At 44.1% G+C, this 25,736-nt stretch overlaps 1 protein-coding gene across 3 annotated transcripts in view; it reads right to left on the reverse strand.

Annotated features, from left to right (window-relative positions):
• Positions 1-1,919: 1,919 nt before the first annotated feature.
• Positions 1,920-25,736, reverse strand: part of TBX19 (T-box transcription factor 19) — a 71,888-nt gene continuing 48,071 nt past the window's right edge. For all 3 annotated transcript variants that reach the window (XM_007989615.3, XM_007989614.3, XM_007989616.3), the window contains exons 2-8: positions 24,122-24,386; positions 22,585-22,719; positions 17,945-18,006; positions 15,351-15,412; positions 11,027-11,215; positions 7,311-7,446; positions 1,920-3,462 (exon numbers count right to left, since the gene is read on the reverse strand). In XM_007989615.3, the coding sequence (XP_007987806.2) occupies positions 3,168-3,462; positions 7,311-7,446; positions 11,027-11,215; positions 15,351-15,412; positions 17,945-18,006; positions 22,585-22,719; positions 24,122-24,382 (1,140 nt within the window). In that variant the 5' untranslated portion in view covers positions 24,383-24,386 and the 3' untranslated portion in view covers positions 1,920-3,167. The remainder of the gene's footprint in view (positions 3,463-7,310; positions 7,447-11,026; positions 11,216-15,350; positions 15,413-17,944; positions 18,007-22,584; positions 22,720-24,121; positions 24,387-25,736) is intronic.

The raw sequence follows: 25,736 nt of genomic DNA on the forward strand, positions 1-25,736 counted from the left end.
CCCATTCACCTGAGCAATATAATTGAAAATATAATGGAGGTGACGAGCTTCTTTCTGTTCTGGGCCCCTGGGCCCCAGGTCCTCTGTCTGCTCCAGGCTAGGGGAGGTGCAGGAAGGGTGAGACTCCAGGTGGGTTTTTATTCCCTGATTACACTTGCTGAGCTCTTGGTACAGGACATGTGAAGGACTTGGTGCCAGGACTTGCTGCAGTGACTGGTGAAGAGGCCTTGGACAGACCTGCTGGGGCAATTACAGGTCACAACAGCCTAAAGTTCTAGCAAATTGAGAAATAACCACCTGTTATAACTTACCAAAATACTGTCTTGCAGAGATACGAATATATTCACACCTCAGTGAGCTCTAATGGTATTGTAAAGGGACTGGGACACAGGAACAATGCTGCCTTGGGGGCATGCTGACCAGACAGCTTTCCAAATGCCTGGATGCATTGTGCCTTGGCCACTCACACGCCAACTAGTGGCCCAGAGCTCTGGCAACCTGAAGTCAGGTAATGTGTCTTCCCTGGACACCACGTAGCTGGAGTAGTATTGTTTCCTGAGATGCAAAAAAACAGAACAGCACAGAAATATTGGGCAGTGACACCAGCTGTGACACCATAGCATGTTAAAGGGCCTTTTGCTGTCGAAAGAGCCAACAACTCAACAGTGCCACGTTTGGACCCCTCAGACTAAGCCTTGGAGTGTGCTGGGTTTGCACAGGGTGAGCTGGTGGAACAGTGGTGGAAGCAGCTGAGCCAATGCTAGGCTCCAAGTGGAACCTTAGACTCCTCAAGTGGCGGCCCTGAGAAGGGCTGCTCAGTCAGTGCAGTCTAAAGTCGATGTTTGGAGAACTGCTCATCACCCAGGTCTGGAAACCTCACTCCCAGGGTTATTAGCACATCCAGTAGTAGGTAGAAAAAGAAGAGGAAGACTCATGAAACTTGATTCTGCTCACTGGTTACAGCAATGACCTTGGCTTGGGCAGAGGTAAAAACTCATCTGAAATAAGGTTCCTGGAGTATTTATCATTCTATTTCTCTCTTCTAGGCAAGGAGTTTCCAAACCTAGCCCAGGGCCAATGCCTGGAGCTCTTGTTTGAAATGCAGATTCCTGAACACCAGCCCCAAAGATTCTGATCCAAAAGGGGTGGGGTATACCCAGGAATCTGTATGTGTATCAAGGGCCCTGTTCCAGGTGATCCTGACTTAGGGGATCCAAGGACCGGCATTTGGGAATAACCACTCTAACACACCCCATCTCCATATATTACTGTCATTCACTGAGAATTGGTGGTGCCTCAGATGAGGAGCCAGTGTAACAAACAGCCAGCATGCTCCTACACTCCCGCACAGACGCACCTATGTGTCATGGGGCATGCGTCTCTGAGATCTGCCTCCCAGCCACTTCATACCATCCTTGTAGCACACATGCACATTACACCAATTCAGTTCAGCAAATGTTTATTGGGTACCTACAATAGGCAAGGCACAGTACCAGCTGCTGTGGGCTACAAAGACAAGAAGGCTAGGCCTCACCCTCGAGAGGCTTACAGTCTAATAGGGAGAGATACACTCACAGTAACAAAAATACAAGGCAAAATGAGGTGAGCTCTATGGCAGAGGCCAAAAACAACGGGAGAACAGCGAGCAGGGATAGATCAGACATATCTCAGCCGATCAGATGTTGGATGCAGGGAGTGGCGTTTCCCAGGCCCCGGGAGGTGGGTCGGGTTCACACAGGTGAACTGGAGAAAGAAGCACACTCAGGCACAGGCAACATATAGAGGTGGGAAAGTGCAATGAAATGCTCAGAGAACAGAGATGCCTGCCTTGACCAAAACACAGGAGGCCAACAGGATAACAGAGGACCTAAGCTGGAGAAGCGGTTTCAGGCCAGATAGTGGGATCGCTCATAGCAGGATTTTGTTCTTTTTTTTTTTTTTTTTTTTTTTTTTTTTGAGATGGAGTCTCGCTATGTCGCCCAGGCTGGAGTGCAGTGGCACGATCTCGGCTCACTGCAAGCTCTGTCTCCCGGGTTCACGCCACTCTCCTGCCTCAGCCTCCCAAGTAGCTGGGACTACAGGCGCCAGCCACCATGCCCAGCTAATTTTTTTGTATTTTTAGTAGAGACGGGGTTTCACCATGTTAGCCAGGATGGTCTTGATCTCCTGACCTCGTGATCTGCCCGCCTTGGCCTCCCAAAGTTCTGGGACTACAGGCGTGAGCCACCGTGCCCGGCCTCTTTTTTTTTTTTTTTTTATGAGACAAAGTCTTGATCTACCGCCCAGGCTGGAGTGCAATGCCACAATCATAGTTCACTAGAGCCTCAGCCTCCTGAGATCAAGCGATCCTCCTCCAAGTAGCTGGGACTACAGGCACATGCCACCACACCCAGCTAATTTTGTGTGTATGTGTGTTTTTTGTAGAGACAGGCTCTCACTTTGTTGCACAGGCTGGTCTCAGACTCCTGACCTCACACGATCCTCCTACCTTGGCCTCCAAAAGGGCTGAGATTATAGGCTTAAGCTACCACACCCAGCTATAGTGAGGAGATCTGACTTCATTCCACTGGTAATGGTGAACCATTGAAGGTTTGTGAGCAGAGGAGTGACATGACTTCATTTCCACAAGTCTGGGCACACTGCTGTGAGTAATACATGATTCACTTTATTCTTTTTGTTAACCTTACTCTATGGCTTACACCCATGCCTGGTCTCAAAGCAGAAGTGCAAACCTGAGCCCCCTAACCACACATACTTTCCAGGCTGCACAAAGCAGGAAGCAGTGGCCTTAGCTAGGTAAACTTTGGGCTCATTTAACAGCTTTGCACCTTCTCCACAGAAAAGGAAGTGAGGCTTTCCCGAACGATTTGAGAGTAAAGGGCAGAGCACAAGGACAGTACTTCACAAACTTCTGTCACCTAAGCACGGCAAGAATAAGCTGCAGAGAAAATGGGAGTGCAGAAGAAAATGGTGGAGAGACGCAATTGACATAACTAGCATCATCCAAACTGAACCCTTTCCCGGTATGACTTCTGTAATAACTCACCTCTGCCTCCAGCTAGTGGGAAGGGAGATTCCACAGTCTGACTCACTAGATCAATAGATGGGGTTTCTAAGCGCTCTACACATAGAAGGATCTCTGTGGATAGAGGCTCCTAGGATCCTGCTTAACCATCCAATGAGGAAGGAGAATGGTGCCCACCCGCTCCTGGGCCACCCCAGCCTGCAAAGGGATGCGAGGCCACTGCTGTCCAGGTGGACACAGCAATGCTGGTTAGCGAGGGCTCCCCCAGAACCTCCACACCAGCCGAAGTGGGTGCTTGGGTGGAGAGCACAGAGGGGGGTGAAGTCACAGCTGGGTTTCCGAGGAGAAATGCTCCTGGGGCGCTGGCATGCACCTCCGGGCCTGGCCCAGTGGGGCCTCCGGCACTATTGCTGATGGTCCACAGGCACGGATAGGGGCTGCAGAGACAGAGAAAGAGGGGAAGGGAACGTTCAATGGCACTCCAAGGAAGGAGTGCCGCCTGACAAGCATGCATATAGCACTGAGAAGTTACAAGAGGGCTTCTGGCCATGGCTTTATTTGTAGCTGTGACACAGATTAGTCCTGTTTCTGCAGAAAAGCTAAGAGAAACAGCAAAGTATGGTGGAATGATGATAACATTAAGTATTCTGTTACCAGTGAGTTATTTGGTTTTAGACACAGAATTTCATTTATCTGGGCTCCCTTGCAGCCTATGTAAAATTGGCAGGGCAATAGAAAAAAGGTAAAAAACTGTATGATTTCTGCATCTGATCTCTCCCTGGCCAATGTGCCATAATAACCAGGAAACATCACTGTCAGAAGACTTGAGTTTAAATCCCAGCTCTACCACTTATTAGCTCTGTGGCCTTGGCTAAATTATTTAACATCTCTGAGTGTCAGTTTTCTCATCTTCAAGATGTGGAGTCATAATTTTACCTACCTTACAGAGATTGCTACAAGGATTAAATAGGAGAAGAATATGGTCCTTAGCATGTAGTACTCAGTAAATGGTGGTTGTTATCATTATTTCTTCCATTCCTGGCCTCCACCTGTGATCTCTGGTGCCTGGCAGAAAGGCTGAGAGCTAGAACACTTTCTTTGCCTTCTCTAGTTCTATAGCACTGGTTCACACACTTGGTTGCACATTCGGCACATTGGAATCACTCAGGGAGTTTTTAAAAGTAATATTGCTGCCTGGGTCCCACTCTCACCCCACTCCCCTGCCCCAGAGATTCTGATTGAACTGATCTGGCATGCAGCCTGAGTATGAGGATTTTTTTAAGTTTCCCAGGTGATTGTAATGTTCAGCCAAGCTTGCACCTTAATCTAGATGCAGTTGGAACAGGTGCAATGATCCCAATGTTTTCAGCCTTTAGTCATCACTACATTTCTTACATTTCAGAGTTTCTGCATTGCCCAATAATATTGCTTGAGAATGGGCTTATTATCCAAAGGCAATATTGAATACATTTGTTTTGTTTTGTTTCTAACAAAATATTTATGGAGTCAGGAATTAGTTAAACACACCAACAGGGAAGCCAGAGTTGGCAATGCCATCATTCACCTGGTGCCATTTTTCAGTGCTACAGGCCTCCTTGGACCATATGGAGCCTGCAGTAGCCCATCCTCTGAGCTCTCTCTGAGCTAGCTCAGCTTATGGGGATTCTGGCCCTAATCTTCAGAAGATGCTCTTCTACATTATCTCTTACAGACCCTTTCTGATGCCGCCTGGGCCAGTGGGAGAACCATGGGCTCTGAGCTGTACTGCTTACTGCAGAAACTTTAGCAAGTTTTTAAGGCCTCTGAGCTTCAGTTTCTTCATCAGCAAAACAGGTATTTTAATACCTGCCTTATAGTTGTCTTTGAGTACTACAGATGACTTACATATGGATGACTTATATATATGTAAGTATCCAGTATACAACTTGGCATATGATTATTTAATATCTTCAGGAACCCTCATCTTCATTTTCTTTTTCACTTTCTACCACAGCCCAAATCAATGCTTTTCCCTCAGATCCTCTAGAACAGTGTCAAATGCAAATGATGCTCTAGATCAGTGTCAAAATGCAAACCATAAATGCCAGCTGCATATGTAAGTTTAAATTCTCTAGTAGCCACATTTAGAAAAAAATTAATACATTTATTAATATTTTATTTAACCAAAATATTCCAAATATTATCATTTCAACATGCATTTGATGTAAATATATATAATACACATATATATCACAATATTTACATAATAACATCTATATTTACATATACTATTATATTTTTATATATTTTTATATTTTTCTATTTTAAATATGTTATATATTAAAATATATATTATATATTTATATATAAATTATAAATATATATTAAAATATATAGTATATATTTTATATATGACATATATAAAATATAAATGGTGTTTTTTTATATATAATATATAAAACATATACTATATATTTGAATATATTCAACATATATTAAATATACATACTATATATTTAAAATATGGAAATATATAAAAATATATAATATAGTAGTATATATTATATATATATTAAAAATTGGGATATTTATTCTTTGTTTCACACTAAATCTTCAAAATCCTGTGGGTATTACACTCACAATGTATCTCAACTTGGACTAGCTGCATTTCAAGTGTTTGACAACCACAGGTGGCTACTGCACTGGACAGCAACACCCAGGAACTCTATCAGCAACACCCAGGAACTTGGTAGAAATGTAGAATCTCAGGCCCCCACCCAGACCTACCAATCAGATTCTGCATTTTAACAACAACCCCAGGTGATTCTAAGCCATCACATTCTCCTTTTTCTAGACTTACAAATCATAAGTCATCTGACGTCTTCCCAAATCCAATCCTTTTTTTTTTTTTTTTTTTGAGACAGAGTTTCACTCTTGTTGCCCAAGCTGGAGTGCAGTGCCTCTGCAACCTCTGCCTCCTGGGTTCAAGTGATTCTCCTGCCTTAGCCTCCCAAGTAGCTGGGATTATAGGCATGCACCATCACACTGGCTAATTTTTGTATTTTTAGTAGAGACGAGATTTTACCATGTTGGTCAGGCTGGTCTCAAATCAGGGATCCACCTGCCTTGGCCTCCCAAAGTGCTGGGATTACAGGTGTGAGCCACTGCACTGAGTCAAGTCTCATCTTTTAATTTTGAATCCACTTTGGGCCTTCTCAAAATTCTGCATAACCATATTGAACATAATAGCTGACATTTACACAGAATGTTACTGCTTACAAAGCATGTTAATGCATTTTCTAATTTCTGCATTTGATGCTCACGGTAACTCTACAAAGTAGGTCATATTATTTCCATGAAAAAGATAAGAAAGCTGAAGCTCAGTAGGTTAAGAAAATTGCCCAAAGCCACAAAGTCACTACTGAGGTAGAATTGGGACTCAAACCCCTGCCTGTCAGACTCAAAGGGGCCTTCTCTTCCCACTTAGCCATTCGGATTTCTAGAAGTCCGAACTTAATGCAGGTCGCTGGTGTGAGGACTAAACCATGGGGTCCTCCATGCTACACTTAGCCCTCTTACCAGGGTTGTGAGACCAGGCATCCACAATATGTCCCCACTTTAGGATGGGTGACTCACGGGAAAGTGGACAATAGTGGGTCTTGACTTCTCAGTGTATGTTTATACTTTTCCTCTTCAATTCCTCTACAGTCAGTATCTATTTGCTACCACCAGAGTTTAAAGTGTTTCTGACTGGTTTAAGACAAATGATCCCAGGCCATAATGTCTATCCCTTTTTTTTTTTTTCTTTTTGAGACAGAGTTTCACTCTTGTTGCACAAGCTGGAGTGCAATGGCGTGATCTCAGCTCACTGCAACCTCTGCCTCCCAGGTTCAAGCGATTCTCCTGCCTCAGCCTTCCGAGTAGCTAGGATTACAAGCACACGCCACCATGCCCAACTAATTGTTGTATTTTTAGTAGAGACGGGGTTTCACTATGTTGGCCAGGCTGGTCTCGAATTGCTGACCTCAGGTGATCCACCTGCCTTGGCCTCCCAAAGTGCTGGGATTACAGGCATGAGCCACCATGCCCTGGCTATCCTTTTAAATATAAGAAACAGGATATGACTGAGCTGTTTCTCCAGTTATGAAAGAACTCCATCCTGTTGCCACTTTGACTTCTTAGTGGTTTAGAAGTCAGGACAATAGGTTAGACCAAGCCACCCTAGGAAATAGAATGAACTTGAGTCCCCAGTGCTAAAGTAAACCCCTAAGACCACCAATGAGCGAGCTGATGGTGTTGCTCTTACCTGGGACCTGGATTGATTGGTCCATTGGTGTGGGGTACAGACAGGATGCTGGCATGGGGTGTGGAGGATAAGGATGTCCAGCTGTCAGGTCCCGAGAAAACTTGCAGATTATTGCTTGAGCTTTCTATCAAATTCACTTTGGGGAAATAACAACAGTTGAATTGATAGCAAATGTAGAAAACATAAATATGGTGACCAGTGACATTATCCTAAGGCAAAATATAACCATGGCTTGCACCACAGGCACCAACAGTTTGTTAGGTCTTTCTCAGGGAAATAGAAACTAAAAAGAAACAGGTTTCTTGAATATCGACCATATGCCAGGTGTCATTCATAGTTTAATCTTCACACCGGTGACTCCTTAACTCCATCTTATAGATAAGCCTCAGGGTGGTAGGATTTTTTGCCCTGGGTATCACCGATCTGTCTAACTCATTTCACCACAGTCACTCTCTTTCAAGAAGGGACCATACCAGCCTCCCCTCAAGCTAAGCCTAAGGGCCACCAGTGCCCCAGATGAGATTTCTGAGGTCCAGGAACTTATCCTTCTCAACCATCCCCTAGAAGGTTTAAATATCTCAAGCACAGTGCCTTTTGACCAGGTGTGGTGCTCACACCTGTAATCCTGGCACTTTGGGAGTCCAAGGCAGGGGGATCCCTTGAGCCAGGAATTTGAGAACTTTCTGGGCAACACAGAGAGACACCATCTCTACAATTAAAAAAAAGAAAAAAAAATCATACCTTTTTATAAAAAGAAGTAGATTGTATGATCTCACTTATATGTGGACTCTAAGATTAAAGTTGAATACATAAAAGCAGAGAGTACAGCAGTGGTTACCAGGGGTGGGAAGCTGGGGAAATGAGATATTGGTCAAAGGATGTAAAATTGCATTTATGTAAGATGAGTAAGTCTAGAGATCTAACTTACAATCTGAAGACTATAGTTAGTAATACTGTACTGTGTACTGGAAATTTGCTAAGAGAGTAGATTTCAGGTGCTTTCATCATGAAAAACAGTAACTATGTGAGGAGATGGACATGTTAATTTGTCTGACAGCAGTAATCACTTCACTATGCATATTATATCAAAACATCATGTTGTACAACTTAAATATACACAGTTTTTATAGAGGGGAAAAAGAAGAATGTCTTCCATTTCTTTGAATCCCTATTTGCATAAATAGTGTATATATAAGAGAGAGGAAGAAGGCAGAGGGAGGGAGGAAGGAAAGGAAAGGGGGAGAAAAGAGAGAGAGGAGGAAGATTCCAACGTCTATCTCTGGTGCTATGGTTTGAATGTGTCCCCCAACGTTCATGTGTTGGGAACTTAACTCCCAATGCAACAGTGTTGAGAGGTGGGGCCTTTAAGAGGTGATTAGGCCGTGGGGGCTCTACCCTCGTGAATGGGTTAATGCCAATATTGCAGGAGTGGGTTTCTGATAAAAGGATGGGTTTAGCCTCCTGCCCTCTCCCCCTCTCTTTCCCTGACTATCCGTGTGATGCCTTCTGCAACATTATAATACAGCCAGAAGACCCTTACCATATGCTGGCACCTTAATCTTCAACTCCCCAGCCTCCAGGACTACGAGAAAATAAATTTCCATTGCTTATAAATTACCCTATCTCAAGTGTTTTCTTATAGCACCACAAAGGGGACTAGGACACCTGCCCATGTCTCTTCTTTTTACGATCTGGCACTTGCAAGCTCTCCAGCCCTAACTCTTGCATTTTCCATCTGTCCGCACTCCCCCTACATTCTGCTCCAAAGCTATTCCCAGACAACCTAGGGTCTTTCCCCCTTCTGTGTCTTTGCTCAGCCCACTCTCTCTACCTGGAATGTCCTGCGCCTGTGCCTGTGGCACATACCATCCTCCACCTTCTGCCCCTGCCCACTCTCACTCTGTCCTTTTCTATTCATCTTTCAAGGCTCAATTTAAATGTTAACCCCTCTGGGCAGCCTTTGCTGCCCCACCAGGCATATCCAGCTGCTCTTTTTCCTTCATTCCCATGGCACCCTGACTTGTGTGTTTTGTAGGCTGTTTCTCAAACTCTAGAGCACTTATGAATCCCCTGGAGATCTTGTTAAAATGCAGACCCTGATTCAGGAGTAGAGCCTGAAAGTCTACATTTCTGACAAGTTCCCAGGTGATGCTTCTGCATTATATTAGGATTCGTTATTTACATATTTGTGCAAACCCGAGCTCCTCCAGGGAAGAAGCTATGTCTTTTTTTTTTTTTTTTTTTTTTTTTTTTTTTTTTTTTTTTTTTGAGATAGCATCTTGCTCTTGTTGCCCAGGCTGGAGTGCAATGGCACGATCTTGGCTCACTTCAGCCTCCACCTCCCAGATTCAAGCGATTCTCCTGCCTCAGGCTCCCAAGTAGCTGGGATTACAGGCGCCCACCACCACACCTGGCTAATTTTTGTATTTTTAGTACAGACGGGGTTTCGACATGTTAGCCAGGCTGGTCTCGAACTCCTGACCTTGTGATCTGCCCGCCTCGGTCTCCTAAAGTGCTAGGATTACAGGCATGAGCTACCACACCCGGCCCTGAAGCTATGTCTTAATCACTTTTCTATCCCACTGCCTAGAAGAACATGGTACGCAGTAGGTGCTCAAAATATGTGATTCGATGCTGACTGCAGGAAAGAACAAGAAAGTAGAGCAAGCCCCAGATCAGTTTCTGCTACTGGTAAGCTACATAATCCCCCCTTCTGGCAATGGTTGAGGTTGCCAAGGGTAGCAGGCTAAGGGACACAGGGACAGGTAGCTGGTGACCAGGAGGACCCTCTACAAATGCAGAGCTCAGGGTGTCACCGAGGAAGGAAGGAGGCTGGAATCCAAATACTCTCCACTATCTCCCATGCCATGAACTTTGCTTGTTTTATTGAGTGTCAATCTCTTCATATTAGTATAGAATCTCCAAACGGGCAGGGCATTTGTCCATTTCACTCCTGTGCTTGAAACAGAGCCCGGCATATAGTCAATCCTCAATAAATATTTGTTGCATGAATAATTTAATGAAAAAAATAACCATTGTTTTCATTTCTCCCTTCTTTCTACAAATCTAATAACCAGGCAAGGATTGGGTCTACATAAGACAAAGGTGGAAAAGATAGTAGTCAATGAGAAAAAAGCACACAAACAATACTGCTAACTTAAAAAAACAGTCGGACAGCAAAAATTATTTTAAAATATTAAGGTTGGGTTTGCATGTCTCCAACTGAATCCATCTAAGGCCTGAACATACAGGGATCCAGCTCCCCAGAGACCTTCCCAGTGGCTCCCTAACACTAGACCCAGTATTCCCTGAACTGAGCCATGAATGCAACCATAGAAAGGAGCCACGTGAAGGTGATGAACTGAGTGTTTCAGACCCACACAGCTTGATGTGGCTTTTAGAGATCTGCCTGAACTGCTCAGAACACCAGTGTCCTGGCCTTTTATGCCCATTAGAAACCAGAAGACTGTGGGTTTTATGAAATAACTAAAAAAAAAACAGACAAACAAACAAAAAAAACTAAGATTGTTATACCTAGTTAATCAAATATTTGTACATAAAATAAAAAAACATAAAAACAATAATATCATAGATGTATATTAGATGAAAAGGTATATTCCATCTTTAGCTACTCCTTTTCCTAGCTGTTTATCCATTTCTCCTGGCTGCCCCGACCCCAGCTCATACCCCAAGGGTTTAATAGCAGAGTCACAGACCTGAGGGAGAATGGTTTCTATGCATGTACGCAGAAGGGTAGGGAGCCTGCCGGTGTCCTCGGAGGCCCGAATAGTGCTCACAGCCATGGTGGGTGTGGGGAGCAGGCAGAGGCAGAGGAGCGGCATACTGGTAATTGGAGTTTCCTGCTGTACACACTCCTTCCGGATTGGAAAAGATCCAGCCTCCCACTAAAATAGACAAGAGGAAGACACCAAGACTGAGTCTGTGAACTCCTACACCAAAAATCAGGTGACCAGCTACTTTATACAACTACAATTCTTGTAAATGACACTGATGCCAGCCTGTGTGTTGGTACCATCCCCCAGCTGCCACTGCCCTTGCCCAGGAGCAGGTAACTTGGCTTCTCTGGAAATGCATGACCAGTCCTGAAACTGCCTTTGCAAAAATTATATCAGTGAGAAAATTATGGCAGTCAGAGAGATCTGATCTACCCAATCTCCCTCTTGCCTTTAGCCTTCAAGCTGCCAAACTAGCTTTGGAAGACATTTAGCTTATAGTTTAAATAATAGTAACCCTTCTCTAAAACTCAACTGCCTTTGTAAAGCAAATGAAAGACTACCAGGTTAGGAGCACAGAGGAGCCTAAATTCTGCTAATGTGTAGACACACATGATTGCCAGCCATTATTCCAGACTTCACAAGATAGGCAACTTTCCCAATTACTTCTGCAGATTACATCACTATTGTAGAACCTCAGATAGGCCTTCAGAGATATCTTTTCAGCTTTTTGGCATATCTGACAGCAGTGGCTCCACCTGGACCCAGCAACCCCACCTGTGGCCCCACCCAGAAGTGACTCAGCACCAGAGGACAGCTTCAATTCCCTGTGATTTCATCTCGGATCCAACCAGTCAGCAGCAAGCACCTATTGCCTACCTACCCCCACTTCTTCCCTGAAATTACCTTTGAAAAAGGTAACCTAACCTACAAGTTTTTGATGAGATTGATTTGAGTGAGAGCTCTGTCCCCCACATGGCATGGCCAGACTCATGTCTATTAAACTCTTTCTTTATTGAATGCTGCGGTCTTTGTGTCAGAGGTGTTTGAACCAGAGTGACTCCATCTTGAATAGGGGCTGGGTAAAGTGAGGCTGAGACCTACTGGGCTGCATTCCCAGGTGGTTAGGAATTCTTAGTCACAGGATAAAATAGGAGGTGAGGACAACATACAGCAAAGACCTTGCTGATAAAACAGGATGCAGTGAAGAAGCCGGCCAAAACCCACCAAAACCAAGATGGCAATGAAAGTGACCTCTGGTCATCCTCACTGCTCTTTATATGCGAATCATAATGATTTGAATGCTAAAAGGCACTCCTGTGAGTGCCATGACAGTTTACAAATGCCACAGCAGTGTCAGGAAGTTACCCTATACGGTCTAAAAAGGAGAGGAACCAACCCTCAGCTATGGGAATTGCCCACCCCTTTCCTGAAAAACTCACGAATAATCCACCCCCTGTATAGCAATATAAACAAGAAGTAACTATAAATATATTCAGCTGAGCAGCCCATGCCTCCGTTCTCTCTATGAAGTAGCCATTCTTTTATTCCTTTACTTTCTTAATAAACTTGCTTTCACTTTACTCTGTGGACTCGCCCCGAATTCTTTCTTGCCTGAGGTCCAAGAACCCTCTGTTGGGGTCTGGATCAGGACCCCTTCCCAGTAACATCTTTTTGTGCAACCAGCAGGAAGAACCTATCGGGTGGTTACAGTCCTATCAAAGGACTCCATCAAAGGATAGAAAACCTCTAAAGCAACACTGGAATATAGCTATACGAAATACGATCTGAATGCAGAAGTTAATAGAAATGCAAACTTAAGGTGCTTCTGGCTTAATTAAAGTAAAAGTCAGTCTAGGAGACATTACACATATATGTAACTCATGGACCTACAGCTACCAGGAAATGTAGTTCCGGAATGATTAATGTGGTTACCCAGGAAGAGTGAAAGCCTCTCTATTTCTGCCAAGTGGGAAGGTGCTTTCAGTTCTTACTCTAAGCAAGAGGAATCGTGATGCCTCCCAACCCCACCCCACAAACAGAATTCTGGCAGCACAGAAAGGGGGAGCTGGTCTAGCACACCTTGACAGCAAGCATTTTGGGTTGTGTTTGTTTTCCCCCTTTTTTCTTCTTTTTCATTCCATTTATTTACTGACAGGCAGCAAGCATTTTGCAGAATATTTTGGACAACTGCAAAATGTTTTGTAGAAAGATTCTGAACAGAAGACTATTTCGAGTGAGTTCATGGGCAAAGACTGAGACATCGTAATGCAGGTCCCAAAACAAGAAGCATGTTCTCCCGCTGACGGTGCCTCAGCTGAGGGATCAACAGATAGCGATTCAGATAGGACCAGAGCTGTTCCTTAAGAACATTGACTAAGGATTGTCACCTGGGCTTCAACAATGAGGAAATGGAGCTTGAAATTAGAACCCACTGTCTTTGCTTAATACTTTTTAAATACAAGTAAACAAATTGTACAGAGTTCATATTACAATCATTCCCAACAAATCCTTTTGTCATCTTCGTTCCCCCCGAGTTGCACAAACTTATGACCCACGGATCCCTATCTGACTAACAGAATCGAGATGCAGGCACCCAGTGGGCAAGCCCCTCAGAACCACTAACTTTGCCACATATAACGTACACACGTCAAGAAGTTTGCTGAGAAGATTGCAACACATGAACTTTGAACTCCAGTGGTTCTGCACATGGTCCTAACCTACACAACAAGGTTTTTATTCCAGTTCATTCCACCTAAAGGAAAAAACTGAGGGGGAAATGATAAATGAAAACTAGCTCAGAGCAGTCTGAGTTATGTGAGGCATGCAAAATGTATCAGGCCCAGAGGGATGTGAGTGTGAGGAGCACCTTCAGTCAAGGGCACCCCCTGCACCCATGCCCGGGGGCGATTCTTTAAAGGCATTTTTGTTCCTGACTAGCTGCCTCACCCATTATCTTCATGTTCCTGGAATGTGTGATACAAAGAACAATGTATAACCAATCAATAGCTCATGTTACGGTAAACAGTTTATGAATCGTCTCTTCTTTTTCCTTTAAAAACCCACTTGTAACTGCTGCTAACCCAAGCATATATTCAGGGGAACTTGAATCTATGCTCCCAAGTTGTAGTCCTCAAACTTTGCCCAAATAAACTTTCTACTTATATTAATGTTGCCTCCGTTTTTTCATTTAGGTTGACAGTCACTTTTAAAGAGTGCTTTTCGGCCGGGCGCGGTGACTCACGCCTGTAATCCCAGCACTTTGGGAGGCCGCAGCAGGAGGATCACAAGGTCAGTAGTTCGAGACCAGCCTGGCCAATGTGGTGAAACCGCGTCTCTACTAAAAATACAAAAATTAGCCAGGCGTGGTGGCGCGTGCCTGTGGTCCCAGCTGCTCAGTAGGCTGAGGCAGAGGAGTCACTTCAACCCTGGAGGCAGAGGTTGTGGTGAGCTGAGATTGCGCCATTGCACTCTAGCCTGGGCAACAGTGAGACTCTGTCTCAAAAAAAAAAAAAAAAAAAAAAAGAGTGCTTTTCTGAGAGCTGCTTCTCTTTATGCGGCTATAGTCCCAGGTCTGGTATGGAAGGTGCACTAAGATTGAAGGGAAGGAAGAAGTAAAGAACTCCACAGCTGGCAAACTGCATAAGGGTTCTTTGAAAGCCAATATAATCCAAATTAAAGAGGGTTTCAGGGTTAACTTTCCTACTGTGATGTCACTGACCGTGGGTTGCATTGCAGCTGCAGAGGATTCCCTCCGCCATCCTGGGACATGGACAAGGTAACACGCTGATGGGCACGTTCAACACTCCCTGCAGAATCCCAGCGATATGACTTCACCTCTTCCTACAGCCTTCCAGCCCACAAATAAAGACTCTTCCCCACGGAGGCTACAGCCTGCGTGACACATTGCTATGGGGACCAACTCCAAAATTAGCAAACACTAAGAACAGCAGAACTCCAAAACACCAGAGTGGCGAGCATAAAGTTAGGAGGCCAGCCAAGAACACACTGTTGAGGCTTCAGCGCCTCACTGACGTGAAAACCAGAGTCTAAGAAATTCATCATTTTCATTCTTATCTCATGCCTAAGACTTTTTTAAGACCCTTAAGCCTAGGACCATTGGCCCTCTCTCTGGAAATTCTGGAAAGGGCATAAATTTGTCCTTAATAGAATAAACAGTGTGTTGGGTTTTGATTTGGAAGAGACCTTAAGCAATCCTTAAGCAAAGAGTCTGAGTGTGGAGGGAATTGGCTCCAAGTACAGCCCCAAGTACAAGAACCTCCCGCCTCATGTACACCAAACTCACAGTGAGAACAGGTCACATGCTGGCTTTCAGAGAGAGCCTCCGGTACGTCTCTTAGGTGATTTCTGAAAGAGGAAAGAAAATGCACCACAGTTGTCCAACTTTTTATGTGTGTCCACCATAAAGCATACCCAAAATTCTCCTTGATGAGCAATCAATTTCTTAGAATAAGAAAACCAAACACCTTTTTCCCTACGCTCCTGTCCTTCCCCATTCTCCTTCCTTCAGGGTGCTGTCTCTACTTGCGCAATTGCTCTTGGAGTTCCAGTTTTACTGTTTACCCCTCTTTACCATATTAACAGCTATCCCTGTTTTTTGTTTTTTGGTTTTTGTTTTTATCTGAATAATTTGGGGATATTGTTCCTGATTGACAAGATTCAAGCAATAATAACAGCACAATTCCAGGGCACAATTACATATGTGATATGCTAGATCCACCAATGACTCTGTGAGGGAAATATTAACATATTTTTCTAATTTTGTAGATTTGAAAAGTGGATCTCGAGGAGGTAAACTGACTTATGCAAGAAGAAACAGCCAGTAAATTACAGAGCAAGGATTCAGTCAGGACCTCTTACTCAAAGTCCTACGTTCTTTTTATATTATACCATGCTACTGTCACTTTGAATCTAGATTCTGTCATGTCACATGTCAGTTTATCCTTTAGACCTTTTGTTAACTGAAAATGTTATAAGCGTGTCTTGTATATCATCATAATTTATTCCAGTATTGGAGCTAGGCACAGTAACTCACTCCTGTAATCTCAGCAACTAAAGAGGCTGAGGCAGGAGGATCACTTGAGGCCGGGAGTTTGAGACTGTCTGGTCAACACACTGAGACCCCCGTCTCTTAAAAACAAACAAACAAACAAAAAACAAAACCACATAGCCAGGCATGGTGGCACATGCCTGTAGTCCCCACTACTTGGGAGGCTGAGGCAGGAGGATAGCTTGAGCCCAGGAATATAAGGCTGCAGTGAGCTATATCACACTACTGTACTCCAGCCTGCATGACAGAGCAAGACCCCATCTCTAAAATAATAATAATAATGTATTCAAATATTGGACAGGACAGGGTCCTGTGATGCATCATTATGAACATCTGTCCATTCATGTAGAGCCTTATCAGAGCCTTTAAGGTGAACAGGAAAGATTAGACAGTTTTTAAACTATTTAAAAGATTTGAAACTCAAGCAATAAAATCTGAACATTAAAAAGATAATCATATTTATACTGTAGGCTTTGTCAATTAAAAAGTCAATGATGAGCACCATAATCTTCTTTTTCCTGGGATGGAAAACACACAGAGGCTGAGCATGGTGGCTCAAGCCTATAATCTCAGCAATTTGGGAGGCCGAGGTGGGTGGATCTCCTGAGGTCAGGAATTCAAGACAAGCCTGGCCAACATGGTGAAACCCCGTCTCCACTAAAAACAAAAAATAAAAAATTAGCTGGGCGTGGTGGCGGGCACCTGTAATCCCAGCTACTAGGGAGGCTGGGACATGAGAATCGCTTGAACCCAGGAAGCAGAAGTTGCAGTGAGCAGAGATAGTGCCACTGCACTCCAGCCTGACTCTGTCTCCAAAAAAAAAAAAGGAGGGAAGGAAGGAAGGAAGGAAGGAAGGAAGGAAGGAAGGAAGGAAGGAAGGAAGGAAGGAAGGAAGGAAGGAAGGAAGGAAGGAAGGGAGGGAAAAGAAGGAAAGGAGGGAAAGGAAGGAAAGGAAGGAAGGAAAGAAAGAAAGGAAGAAAGAAAGAAAAGATATAGAGATGGTAGGTCGCTGACCCAAAGTAGCAGAATCATCACTCATACCCCCAGAAGTCTCTGACTCCTTTTCTCAGCACAGGAAATGTGAACCTCTCCCCATTTTTCACTTTTCCTAAGCTAAGTGTAGTTTTTAAAAAGCAACGTATTAAAGCCATGCTACTCACAAGTAATTAGGAAAAAGGCAGAGTGAATTATTATAAATCTAAATCATTTAATTTTTTTAACATGATTGTGCTACTTTCAAGAATCTGTAGTAAAACAGGTCTTTAAAAAAAAAAAAAAAACATTGTTAGTTAACAGTTCTCCTGGACCCCTATTATAAAGAATAGATAATTATGATTTGAATTTTCTAGACGTTGTTGAATATTGAATTGAATATTGGAAGCATATTTCTACATTCTTTTTTTTTTTCTTTCTTTTTGAGACAGAGTCTGGCTCTGTCGCCCAGGCTGGAATGCAGGGGCACGATCTCAGCTCACTGCAAGCTCCGCCTCCTGGGTTCACGCTATTCTCCTGCCTCAGCCTCCCAAGTAGCTGGGACTACAGGTGCCTGCCACCACACCCGGCTAATTTTTTGTATTTTGAGTAGAGATGGGGTTTCACCATGTTAGCCAGGATGGTCTCGATCTCCTGACCTCATTATCCACCCACCCCAGCCTCCCAAAGTGCTGGGATTACAGGTGTGAGCCACCGCGCCCAGCCAAGGAAGCATATTTCTATCAAAGGTAATGCAAGTGCTACTGGTCTAGTTCCTTTCAAGATAATTATAAATTCCACATTTGTATTTGCATAAACCATTCATTAGAAGATTTCACTAAAATTTCTCTACTTACCTTTCCTTGGCATCCAAGAAGGCTTTGGCAAAAGGATTGTACTTGATTTTGAGAGCTGTTATCTTGCATTTACAAAGACAAGAAGTGTTAGTAAGAGTAGGATACACATAGGCAGACAGAACCCTTTGTCTTCTGTAAAACCAGGTTAATTCCCTCTCTTTTTCTTCCCTTTCCTGCCAGGCATGGTGGCTTATGCCTGTAATCCCAACACTCTGAGAGGCAGAGGCCCTTTGCATCTTTGCTTACTCCAGCACTTAATCACCATTGCGCTGTCTCTGGCAAAGGACATTTTATCATTGCATGTGGTGAAAATGCTAATGCCATGTAAAGTGAGAAAAGAAAGGGCAAAGCACTGGAAATAAGCAAAGCCCTGATGTGCGAAGCCTAGCATTCATTTTTTACTCATTTATGTATTTTTTTCAACAATCCTTGATCCCCTACTACATGTGATTTACTTATCTAGTCACTTGGAACACAGTGGAGAGCAGCACAGGTGTGATCCTGCCCCTCTGGGAGAGTGCCATCTAGCATCGAGTCCCTTATTCATAAATAACAGCTTACACATAGGGTCGTGTCAATGCAAAAAACAAACTATCACTCCCATTCACTGTCAGTCTCTTTATCTGCCTTACCCTGAGCCTGCTTCATTTCTCATTAGAGACATCTGACATATAGATAGATAGTTATCGTGATAGAGATAAAAGAGATAGAAACAGAGAAATATTTATTTTTCATCTCTCCCCACTGGGATGTAAGTGCCTTGAAGACAGGGTATTCATCTGTTTTATTCATTGCAGTATTTCCAGCATTTAGAACAATATCCAGCATGTATTAATTCCCAGCAAATATTTGTTGAGTAAATAAATATTTAGAGAATATATATATATATATATATATATATATTTTTTTTTTTTTGAGACAGGAGTCTTGTTCTTAGGCTGCAGTGCAGTAGCTCCATCTTGGCTCACTTCAACCTCCGCCACCTGGGTTCAAGTGATTCTCCTGCCTCAGCCTCCCAAGTAGCTGGGATTAGAGGTGCCTGCCACCACACCCAGATGATTTTTATATTTTTAGTAGAGACAGGGTTTTGCCATGTTGGCCAGGTTGGTCTTGAACTCCTGACCTCAGGTGATCCGCCTGCCTCAGCCTCCCAAAGTGCTGGGATTACAGACATGAGCCACCACACCCAGTATACAGAATATTCATATCAGCAAGGATCTGAGACTTGATGGAAGAAGGAAAGCAAAGACCGACCCAGATACGGTTTGGCTATGTTCCCACCCAAATTTCATCTTGAATTGTAGCTCCCATAATTCTCACATGTTGTGGGATGGACCTGGTGGGAGATAATTGAATCATGAGGGCAGTTTCCCCCATATTGTTCTCATGGTAGTGAATAAGTCTCACAAGATCTGATGGTTTTTTAAGGGGTTTCCCCTTTCTCTTGGCTCTCATTCTCTTTGCCTGCCGCCATATAAGATGTGTCTTTTGCCTTCTACCATGATTGTGAGGCCTCCCCAGCCATGTGGAACTGTGAGTCCATTAAACCTCTTTTTCTTTATAAATTACCCAGTCTCAGGTATGTCTTTATTAGCAGCGGGAAAATGAACTAATACAGCGCCCAACTCCTTTTGGCCCAGAACTTGTGAGAAGAAATCAGGAGAAAGAAGAAAAGGAGGTATGGGGTCAGATAGGTACAACCTAGTCTTTCTCTTGGCTTAAACCTGGAGAGGTAGAAAAGCATACATGAAGTTAGCAGGGGCTGCAGAGGAGACACCGGCCTCCTTCACCCACCCCCACGCCCACTCGCCACCCGGGATGCATCTGCATGGACTTGGCAGGGAAGATTTGTTGACAGAGGGAGGTGCTGGGGCTAGGCTTTCCAGAGCTTGATTGCCATGGGGCATGTTCAAGACCCAGAAGTAGCAAGTCAGGCTGGGAGATGGCTGGATGGGTCAAAAACGACCAGTCAGGTGGTTCAGAGAGAACTGTCCCACACCTGCAGCCAGGGAAAGCTTCTGAGGGTTTACCAAGTCAGCAGCCAAATGACAAGTTCCGCACACCACCAACTAAGCCAACAGCACACAAGTGGGCAGGGGCCTTGCCTGGAGACCGGAGGAGGTTAGGACATAGTCTCCAATTCCACGTGCACCCCCGACCACCCACTTCCCAGAGTTACAAAGGCCATACCTTCCCTCATAGACCCAGACTCCAGCCCAGGGAGAAAAGCTGGGAGAGAGGGCTATCTGCAAAATGGATTTACTTTATCATCAAAAGACTGGTCACCAGTTGAGGGACTGTTTACGTTATTAGCTAGTTCATTTCTGTTCCCATTGGCCAGCTGCAGGGGCTCTGCCAAGAGGCCAGTTTACTTATACAAATGACATTTTCTCTGCACATCTGTGATGTGAGTTAAATCTGCAACTTCATTTCACCTGTAGGCACTAAAACAGTAGTTTCCAAACCTGGATGATCAATAGAATCCTCTGGGGAGACTTTAAAATCTACAGATTCTGAGCATCATCCTTGGAGATTCTGACTCAGTTGGCTGGGTGGGTGTCAGCCCAAAATCTGTCTTTAAAGCTTCCAAATAAATACAGATGGAAGCAACAACAAGATCTTCTTTTTTTTTTTTTTTTTTTCTGAGACCGAGTCTTGCTCTGTCACCCAGCCTGGAGTGCAGTGGCACAATCTCAGCTCACCGCAACCTCCACCTCCCAGGTTCAAGCAATTCTCCTGCCTCAGCCTCCCGAGTAGCTGGGATTACAGGTGCCCGCCACTGCGCCCAGCTAATTTTTGTATTTTTAGTGGAGACGGGGTTTCACCAGGTTGGCCAGGCTGGTCTGGAACTCCTGACCTCATGATCTGCCTGCCTTGAACTCCAAAAGTGCTGGGATTACAGACCATGAGCCACCGTGCTCGGCCAAGATCTTATTTTTTTTTAACCTATCAGAGTGTCAAAGATGACAAAGATTGATAACAGTGTTGATCATGGTGTGGGGGCTATAAATAGAGATGCCGTTTTGAGGGAAGTAATTTGGCCATATCTATCCATTTCTAGGTATTCACCCATGCAAGCAAATGACAGATGCACCAGGATATTCATTGCAGCATTATTTATAATAGAAAATAAAGGGCTGGGTGTGGTGGTTCACACCTGTAATCCCAACACTTTGGGAAGCTGAGGCAGATGGATCACCTGAGGTCAGGAGCTCGAGACCTGCCTGGCCAACATAGTGAAACCCCATCTCTACTAAAAGTACAAAAATTAACCAGGCGTGGTGGTGCATGCCTGTAGTCCCAGCTACTTGGGAGGCTAAGGCAGGAGAATCGCTTGAACCTGGGAAGCGGAGGTTGCAGTGAGCCAAGATCACACCACTGCACTCCAGCCTAGGTGACAGAGCAAGACTCTGACTCAAAAAAAAAAAAAAAATTAGCAGGCGTGGTGACAGGTGCCTGTAATCCTAGCTACTCAGGAGGCTGAGGCAGGAGAATCGCTTGAACCCAGAAGGCAGAGGTTGCAGTGAGCCGAGATCACACCGCACAACAAGAGTGAAACTCTGTCTCAACAAAAAGAAAAAGAAAAAAAGAAAAGAAAACAGTTGGAAACAACTTAAATGTCCATTGGTGGGGGGCTGATTACGTGAAATAGTGTATTCATACAACAAAATATTCTGCAGGCATTATAGAAAAGGAGATATATATAGGTATAATTACATAGAAAGGTAATCATAATACACTGTTAAACTGGAGAAAAAGACATTTGCAAATTAATAATATATACAACATGAGCCAATTTATGTGAGGAAATCTACATTCACATATATATTTACAAATACATAGAAAATTTGTCAAAAAAACACACTCTAAGTTATTCTTCGTCATGTCCATGGGGAGTGAGATTCCAAAACCAGAAGAAAACAGTACAGCTTTACCTTATGGTGTTCATGTTTACTTTATATACTTCTGTACTGTCAGTTTATTATGTGTTGTTAAATAAATATTATCTTTAAAGAACATTTTTAAAGTTTAATCAAAAAGAATTCAACCCTCTCTGGGTTCTTCTGATAATCATCAAAGCATGTGAACGGACCCAAAGCAGCTCACAGACAGGCCAGGGGCTAACACTGAGCCCTCACAGCCAGGCGGCGCAAGTCACTGGGCAGCAGCAGACTTAACTGTGCTCAGATATTGAACATTAACAAGCAGGATTGATAGCATAACAAAACCCAAGGGAGTGTGCACGTTTGGATCACTTGCTACAGACTTGCTTCTAGAGCAGGAGATCCGACAGCCCCTGCCCAGTTGTACCCACTCAAGACACACTCAACTCTGCACAGGCCAAGGGCACATAGGGGCCTGACAACAAAGACTCCAGAGTTTCAACAGAACTCAAGAGTTTCATGACAATGCACAGCTATGCCTTGTTGGCATCAGGAGAGCACATGCTGGTGAGCCTTTAGCAAACAGGCAAGAGGGAGGGAGAGCAGCTACTCCATTGTTTAACTTCATGTCTGCTGAGTGTATCCAAATCCTGGAAAACCTACCTTTCATCTAAAAGGACTCCCCCACCTCCCATCCTGCCACGATCTCCCAGGTGACAGTTACACACACACACACACACACACACACACTCTTACCTCCTCATTCTGATAGGCAGTCACGGCTATGAACTGGGTTTCAGGGAAGGAGCAGTTCGTTACCATTCGATGGGCACTTCCAACACGCACTATGTGAACCTGGGGTTCATACTTATGCAGAGAATTCAACATTATCTGTCGAGGCAGGAGAAGAGAAAGAGGAGAAAAGCAAAGCCCCGTGTATCGCAGGTGATAAACGAGCCAGCATCTCCAGTTGGTCCCAAGCTCAGCACCACCCCAGTAAGGGACACACATTTCAAATCCTAGGCCACCTGAGCTGCCACCACACCTCTAAGAAACAAATGAAGGGAATTTTCCAGAAGCTCCAGGAAGCATAACTTTGAAGCCTTTACAAGGGTGAGGGGTGGTTGTCAGAGAGGAGTTATTCTTAAGAGTTTTCCGTTTTCTGCCAAAATCTTGGCTTCCTTTTTTCCTTCCCTTATTTTCAGCACAACAATGTGGATTTCAATCTATCAAAATATATTGTTTGCCTTTTTATTCATTTGAGGAATCCTAATAACTCAAAATGCTGACAATGGGTGCATTTTCCAAGTGACGAAAGAATAGTGAAATCTGACATCTGATGGTTACACTCTCTCTGAGTCAAATGAAAGGTGTAATCACAGTCTCCTGCTGTGAAATCTGGTAGGCAGTAACAATTCACTGTTCAATTTCCCGTTTTAATAAGGAACTGGAAGCTTCTGAGTACCACACAGACTCAGGTAGTGTTACCTCTGGACACATGAACTCCTTTGGGCCCTGCCATCTAAGCACAGAGATCAGAGAAGGGGCACATGGGCACAGGGTGGGAGGCTAAGGGAAAATCAAACACGCAGGCGGGGAAGAGAAGAATCCAGACCCTTTCCTCCCATCCGTGTCTCCAATCCCCAGAAACCACCTACATTATAGAAAGTAACTAACAACCTTCCATAGCAGACTAGTATTCACAATCCTAACATAGAAAACAAGAGGAAAAAGCCCCAGATGCTTGTTTACTCTAATTGGAGACCTGAAATAAAACCTTCCTTGTTTAAGAAAGGTTTGTTTTGATTTTTTTTTTCTGAAAAACCAAAGCTGATTCAATATTCTATTGATAATTATCATAATGCCCAAGTGGAGGTAGTAATTATTTCATTTAGAAGCAGCTTTTTATGAAGGTATTTGTCTATTGCCAGCATGCCACTTATACTAAAAAAGGGGAGAGGGACTAACAAAACCCTAGTACCCACAAACATCTCCCTCTCAGAGCTGGGTAAAAAGCACAGCACACAAGACAAAACTCTGAAAAGGGCCCCAGTGATTAAGTAAACCACTGCTCTCTCACTCTCTTAACATCAGGAAGTCCATTAAAAACTGAAAGCACCAATTAAGAGCTGTTTATTCTTGTTTACATTTGGACTCCAGGGAATAATTGGCTTCTGTGGGAGAAGAGGCTGGTGAGGACACCTCTAATTGCCTAAATGCACCCTTGATATTTCTTGATTGGTGTTGTGGGGAGGCTGGAGCGGGTGGCCAGGCCTGCCCGCCTCATTCATACCTGCCCGCCTCCATTGAGCTTGTTGGTCAGCTTCACTTTGCTGAAGGAGATGGGAGCTTTCATCCAGTGGGCCCCAAAGTTGGGGGAGTCCGGGTGAATGTAGACGCAGCTGTGGCTGGAGACCTCTGGCTTGCCAGCGGGCACCCATTCCCCATTGACATACTTCCAGCGGTGACTGTCCGTAGGGACAAAGTCCAGCAGGAGGGAGTACATGGCATTGGGGTCCAACCCTGTGACACTAATCTTTAGGACTGGAAACATCCGTCTAAAAGGAAAGGGAGAAACTTAGCCACAGGAGGGATATTAGAGGAACTCTCACCTTGTCTTGGGGCCTCTCAATACTGAGGCCTTCCATGGAATGCCCTGTGAGGAGGCCAAACAAACAGGGCCCAAGTCCACAATCCCAATGCTACTGGAGCTTCTTTTTATAAATGAATTTAATACCAAGATTTCACTTTAAAACATGCTCCATTTTAAAGTCTGAAAACCACTGATGGAGTCACTTGACACAACAGGAACCTGAAGCCCAAGATGTATCAAAGGCCACATCCCCACATAAAACTTTCTTCAAAGATTTCCCACTGGCACACTGATGCCACTGACCAGCCCTTCCCAACCTCATAAAGAACACTATTCCTAAATAATAGTAATCGCATTTAAAGCAAAACATGCCAGCCTGGGCAACATAGTGAGACACCCCCATCTCAAAAAAAAAAAAAAATTAGCTGGTCATGGTAGTCCCAGTTATTCGGGAGGCTGAGGTGGGAGGATTGCTTGAGCACAGGAGTTGGAGGCTGCAGTGAGCTGTGATGGTGCCACTGCACTCCAGCCTGGGTGACAGAGTGAGATCCTGTCTCAAAAAAACAAAAACAGGGTTACATGGTAAAGTAACTGAGAGGAACTCTTAACTGTACAAAGTGAGACCAGTTCTTTCCTCCAGGATGCCTCAGGGCCTTTAACATCCCCTTGTACACCATGGGACTTTGAAGAAAGTGTGGGAATGTGCATACCCTAAACGTATGTGACAGTGGGATTATCATTTAGCTAAGCATTTTATGAGAATTTGTGTCCAAAGAACACACTTTGAGACATGCAGATCTAGATTCATCGATCCTTCTTCTACATGCTAGAATAATACAAGTTTAATAGTTTCATACAAGAACAATACAACAAGTTTACTCTCACAAATATTTGAAGAAACTATCCAAGTAGCTGGTTTATAAGTCTAGAACATTTTCATCATCCCAAAAAGAAACCCCATGGCCATTAGCAGTTACTCCCTATTCTATTTAGACTTCTTTTTTTTTTTTCCAGACGGAGTCTCTGCTTCCCGGGTTCAAGTGATTCTCTTGCCTCAGCCTCCAGGAGAGTAGCTGGGATTACAGACATGCGCCACCATGCCTGGCTAATTTCCGTGTTTTTAGTAGAGACAGGGTTTCACCATGTTGGCCAGGCTGGTCTCAAACTCTCAACCTCAGGCAATCCACCCGCCTCAGACTCCTAAAGTGCTGGGATTACAGGTGTGAGCCACCACCCCGGCCTCTATTTAGACTTCATATCACCAGAAAAAAAAAGCAGAGAGAAGTAGTTTCTGCCCGCTAGGCAGGAGAGAGGC

This window comes from Chlorocebus sabaeus, chromosome 25 (genome assembly GCF_047675955.1).
Source record: "Chlorocebus sabaeus isolate Y175 chromosome 25, mChlSab1.0.hap1, whole genome shotgun sequence".
NCBI classification, from domain to species: domain Eukaryota; kingdom Metazoa; phylum Chordata; class Mammalia; order Primates; family Cercopithecidae; genus Chlorocebus; species Chlorocebus sabaeus.